The 6,000-nt window shown below is 39.8% G+C and overlaps 1 protein-coding gene across 3 annotated transcripts in view; it reads right to left on the bottom strand.

The window, feature by feature from the left end:
* Positions 1–3,122: 3,122 nt before the first annotated feature.
* DERA (deoxyribose-phosphate aldolase) overlaps positions 3,123–6,000 on the bottom strand; it is an 83,037-nt gene continuing 80,159 nt past the window's right edge. For all 3 annotated transcript variants that reach the window (XM_064479069.1, XM_031444042.2, XM_064479071.1), the window contains exons 8-9: positions 4,926–5,075; positions 3,123–4,605 (exon numbers count right to left, since the gene is read on the bottom strand). In XM_064479069.1, the coding sequence (XP_064335139.1) occupies positions 4,549–4,605; positions 4,926–5,075 (207 nt within the window). In that variant the 3' untranslated portion in view covers positions 3,123–4,548. The remainder of the gene's footprint in view (positions 4,606–4,925; positions 5,076–6,000) is intronic.

Raw genomic sequence — 6,000 nt, 5'->3', positions numbered from 1 at the left:
GTCATTTCCATGGTTCCCTCTCTTGTTCTTGGCTATGAAAAGCAATGAAATGTACACATTTATCCTGGAGTCTCATGATAAAGAAGGGCTGCAGCTGGTGGACTTGACCACTGGACAGATGCATTTACTTTGGAATCTTGGTGCTGAGTACAGTGGTTCTCAAAGTGGGGTTCCTGGATCAGAGCATCTTCTTGGAAAGGCAAATTTTACTGAATTGGAAACTCTGGGGGTGGGGTCCAGAATTCCGTGTTTATAAACTCTCCCAGTATTTCTGTTGCATGCTAAAGTTGGAGAACCACTTTCTCTGGCAGCACAACTAAACCACTCCAACCAAAGGAGAATTTACTTCTGAGAATGGAACAGCAAGGTGTACCTTCTCAATAACACTTTTCAGAGTATTAAAGTTCTCCCCTAGAACTAACCTAACTTCACGTGTAGCATACATTCATTTCTCCTTACAGAGCGGGATATAGGACTCTGGGTTACTAAGATCCCAGTATCCTATACCTAAGATGGAAGTATCTTTTCCTGGAACTGTTAGACAGCAAGTACTCTTCAGTCTTCACCTTGGGCTAAATATAATCCCAGTTTCTTTTACCTTTATTTAAGACTTTTTAAAAGTCATCATCCTTGTCAAGCTCCAGACTAAAATATGACCTCATTTGACTGTTCAAATTAATTGAAACACGTTTCTTCTCACAGAACCATAGAAACGGATGTCACAAAACCTAGGTTTCTTATATTCTACGTATGTTTTACAGTACGAGGTGTACTTAAAATAAAAAGTCAAATTTTAGGTGTGCCTGTTCTAGATAATCTGATTCCTCCTTCTCACCCCTGTTCTTCTTCCTAAAAAAAGTTTCAGTTCACCATAAGGTCACTTAGTATTTAACATATATTGGATTAAACATTCCGATCCTCATTTGCCCTATTAAATAAGAACTGACCAGATGGATATTTCTCTGACACTCTCTCTCCTGAGCAGGGCTTAGTTAATTAAAAATGATTATTTTTACTACATATTTTATATATCAGCCAGATGTTACCTGCGGTCATTTTTGGAAAGGATCATTTGGTGGTGGTTGTAAAATATATATTTTCCTTTGGGAAGCAAGACTCTTGAGCACAATCAGGAGAACAAATGTAGAAATTGATTTCACCTCATGCCTTTTGCCTAGTGCCAAAACGGGCATAAGGTTTCATTTCCTTTGAAAGTAGGATCTATTCAAATTCTTTTTTCTGTTTATCTCTGCACCCTGGCTCTATTTATGTTGTATCAAAAAAGAACCAAGTTGATGGAAGAAAAATTAATGTTGGTTTCCCTCTGTACTAGAAGTGTTAAGTTGACATTTGTAAAGAAACTGATTTGGTTTACCTAGATTTGGTTTAAGACTAGGTGTGTGACGCAGTAACTGTCCTCAGTCAGGACAGAGACTCCACTGTGTCGCCGTGAGGAAGCACTTCCAGACGGGTATTTGCAACAGTTCCTGCTTTTGCACAGGTCTCCTTAGAAGCTGTGTTTCATGCAAACTAATCTGTTTAAATGCCCCATTAGCGCTGATATAACCCAGAATGAGGCAAAGATACTGTAATTACGAAATTGTTTTGTGATTACACTAGTCATTTTCTCTCCATTTGTAGACAAACTAGAATCCAAACAAGTGCCCCCTCTTTTTTTCTTAAGAGGAAAACAGACAAACAAAACAAAGCAATATTCAACTTTCTTTAAAATTAAAAAAAAAAAAAAAAAGCGAATTCTTGAGATTGCCCCAAATTCTGAAAGTCTAACAGGTTAAATTAACCACAATATCACTTGGGCTAGATTTAGCCGGTTGGTCTTCTGCAAAACACCATGTAGGAGATGACTAGAGGCAAAAGTGAGTCTTTTGAAAGTCTGAAGTTCATATGATGACAAACATAGTATCAGGTATGGCTGAGTGTATAAACAAGCAAGAAGCATTTAATTCCAAAGCCCTGGCTGTGTCTTGTGAACTATTTCATGGTGTGATGTGGATCTAGGCTCTGGGCTCAGCTTTGACTTTCTATGGGATGTTGCATAAGTGACTTTCCCACTTTGGGCTTCTTTTCTCATGAAAAGAATTGAGTTAGAGATTCTCTAGAGTCTCTTAAAGCCCCTAAACTATATGATTGGTTGTTTATAAACATCTTAAGGCTTAAACATGCTTTATTGAACAACTGCAACAATTTCTGCAGCGGGAAGGGGGGTGGTTTGCTTTCATTAACTTAGAAGCTTTAAACACAGGACACAGTAACTCATTTTTTGATTGTATAAAGCATCTGCTCCCTATGTCCTGAAGTACACAAATCTGCTTGTAGTAAATCACAGTCACCTCAGAAATGACCTCTTCCTCTTATGTTTTCACAGCAATCAACATTGACTAGCATCTTCCTATTAAAGTCATCTGTGTTACATTTGATTTCAAGAGCCAGGTAAGGGGCAGACATTCCTGATGAACAGCCCAACAGACCTTGGAATAAATTGTCCCCCAAATATATGATTACTTACCTTTAGATCAGGCCATGCTCATCAGCCTCTAATAGGTTTGAGGGACTCCCAGTCTTAATTTCCTATGTGAATCTGTAATTGTCCGCAGAGGTCAATTTCAGTGGATGCCTCATATAAATTAGAATTACAGATAATGATGCCTGTTCACTTGATCAACTGAAATGACCAGCTGGGTTTAATGGGAGGAAAACGGAAAATCCCTGTGAAGTTGGAATAGCTTCAAAGGTGATGGAATGTAATTATGTTTCTGAAAAGTTTCTTCTCCAAAGGTGACTGGCCATTGTGCTGGTGGGCACCCAGGCCAGCGTGTTATGAAGGTGGAAATGGCATTTAGAGCCACTGACCACATCCAAAGGCATAAGTCAAGAGTTCGCTTTCTGCTAAGGTGCTGGGGGAAGCAGAATTTCTTTTCTGTTCTTATTTTAATCATTTCATTCACAGGTGGAGAGGTGCTTTGAGGGACATGCGTAATTGACTCCCAAGAGGCAAATTCTAATTTAGATTGCTGCAAAAGCGTTTTCTCTTTATAGCCATAAACCATTTTCTTGGATGTGTTATAATTATCCTTAGGGTAATATAGTCTGAGGTATGAAAGAACCTTGATATCACCTTTATTGATAATCCCTTTATTTTACAGATGGAGAAACTGAAGGTCCAGAGAAGTAAACTGACTGGACCAAGGTCATAAAGCTAGAAAGAAAAGGCTGAACTAGAATTCAACAGATGAGAAGATGAAACTAAAACTGACTCTCAGGCCAGGGTTTTCCACTTAGGAGAAGCTGTAGACTCGTCTGGGGAGGGAAAAAAGATGCTCTCCGTGAAAATTGCCATTTAAGAAAACTTAAGTTCTACAGTGTGATAGACGTGCTAGCAAGCAAAAAAGGAAGAGGTGGGTAGTTGAGAGACAGAGCAAGGGGACCAGTAGCCCACAGAGCCATTACCAGTCCCTCTAGCTGACAGCGGGCTCTGCCTACGTGTCTGTGTGTGCCGGGGGGCAGTTTTACATACCTGGCGTGACTGCACAGACTCAGACTGCACCTGCCTGGGCTTGATTCTTGACTCTGCTACCTTTGAGCTCTGTGACCTTTGGCAAGTTGCTTAAGCTGTCTGAGCCTCAGTCCCTCATCTGTATAAAAGGATGATAATGTCAGTACTTCCTGTTGTGAGGATTAAAAACCTTACTGCACCACCTTACTGTAACAGATTAAATGAGGATTAAATACACTGATACACGTAAAAAGCTCAGCACATATTAAGTGCTATGCTAGTGTCTCCTGCTTCTTCCCTATTCACCCTCCCAGAAAAACTTTCAGAATATGGACATAAGTTATATTTATTAATAGTGTACTGAGCTACTTTGTCTAAGATAAATACCCAAGGACTACTGGATTCAGAAAGTCATTGATAAAACCTCTTTATATGTTTAATGGATTAACTTTTCAATATGTATTATTAGAACTTAAAGGGTTTTTTTTTAATAAACTACAGGAATTTTTTAATTAAAAAATTCAGTGACATCCATAGTTGCATATAACAATGATAGAAATTCCATTAGCAAAACAATAAAGCGCCTGTGTTGCAAAAATTAAAGATGGGTTTTCTCGGTGGGGAAATCAGTGCCGAGTGACTCCCGCAGCCGCCGGGAGCACAGGAGCCGTTCAGGGATGCTGCGCTTTCTTTCGCCACGGCAGGGGCTCTTGGGCAACTCCAACACTGTTTCCGTAGAACTTAACGTTGTCAAAGCTACCACTAACGTTTTTCTTAGAGAAAACCTCCACAAAATCCACAATGCAGATCTTCTAGTACTTAAGGCCATTTCAGATGTGCCTGAAATGGGGACCGTGTGTGGGTTAGCTGCGTTGTTTTTCTTTCATTCTTTGAGTTAAATTCAATGGAAATGTTAAGGGAAAAAAGTCAGTTACCTAGTCCCTCATTTTTTTAATTAGGTAATTTTAGCAATCATGCAGAAAAACAATTTTTAAATGCTGTCGGGAAGAACTTTTGCGGAACTCGTTGCTGGTTTAAGACATTGGAAGGTCGTGATAAGCTGCGTATCTTCCAGTCACATGATGGTAAATCTGTGGGGAAAGCAGAGTTTAGCCAATCATTAATTATTACGTTATTATACACATCAATTCATAATTACACTCTTACATAATTAATTTTAGTTAACATTTTATTATAACACCCCACTATTACGTGCTTCAGCAGAATCTCCATCCAACCTCCTTGAGGTGGAGCTTGGCTTGGAAGAAAACAGAGGTTGGATATGATGAGATCATATGAGGTCAGTCAGATGAGTTTCCATCTCCGATTCCCACACCCCAATAAGTGACTTTTTATTTCTTTCTCAAAAATGCTTGTTGGTTTGTTCCCAGGCTCATGGGTGACTCCTCACCTGCCTCTCGATGTCGGCGAGCAAAGTACTGGCCCCTATCCGAAAGAGCTCAGGCTTCAGCCATTCATCCCCCAGCTCCTCCTTTATGAGAGAGAGCCATGCAAGGGAGTCCTTGGCACTGCGGATGCCTCCTGCTGGTTTAAAGCCCACCTGAAAGGGGAGGTGGGGAGGAAAACCATGCATACTGTTAAGCGGTTGCTTTAAAAAACGGTCCGGCATTAACACAGGGTCTCCAATCTCTCTCTCTCTTTTCTAAAAATCTATTTCACTTCACCCAGCAAAAGAGCTCAGATCACTCCCATGCACGCCCATTTGCACTACAACATGACTTTTCCAAGATTAATCAGAGGACTGTCACTGCTTCTGAGGAGACACTAATGAGAGTTAATAACCCTCATTAACATTTCACTTATTGGAAAGTCATAACCCTCAACCATCTAGGCTAGAGCTGTGAGCCTGGGATCAACAAGAGTGGTGTCAATAAACAGGACAACAGATACCACAAAAGCCCACTCATTCTGCATTTCTACAGGGAGGCCAGTAGATATGCACACCTTTTAGCCTTTCATCCTGAGCTGCGAAAGATACATACGTAGATTTAAAACAAGAGGAAACAACATTACAGTTACCAGTGGGGAAGAGGGTGGGAAGGGATAAATTGGGAGTTCAACATTTGCAGATACTGGGGGAGAGAGTATACAGTGGTATAGTGGTGCAGGGCATGCCTAGCATGCATGAGGTCCTGGGTTCAATCCCTGTTCCCTCCACCAAAAGTAATAAATAAATAGATAAACCTAATTAACTTCCCCTTCCAAAAAAAAAAAATAGGTTTGCAGATACTAACTGTTATATATAAAATAGACAAATAACAAGTTTCTACTGTATAGCACAGGGAACTGTATTCAAAATCTTGTAGTAACCTATAATGGAAAAGAATACGAAGTGGAATTTATGTATGTATATGTATGATTGAAACATTATGCTGTACACCAGAAACTGACACAACATTGTAAATGGACTATACTTCAATTTTTAAAAATGGGGAAAAAAAAAAGAAGTAAAACAAGAGGAGAGA

The sequence above is a fragment of the Camelus dromedarius genome, chromosome 25 (genome assembly GCF_036321535.1).
Source record: "Camelus dromedarius isolate mCamDro1 chromosome 25, mCamDro1.pat, whole genome shotgun sequence".
In the NCBI taxonomy this organism is placed as follows: Eukaryota; Metazoa; Chordata; class Mammalia; order Artiodactyla; family Camelidae; genus Camelus; species Camelus dromedarius.
This window is presented reverse-complemented; position numbering and strand designations above follow the sequence as displayed.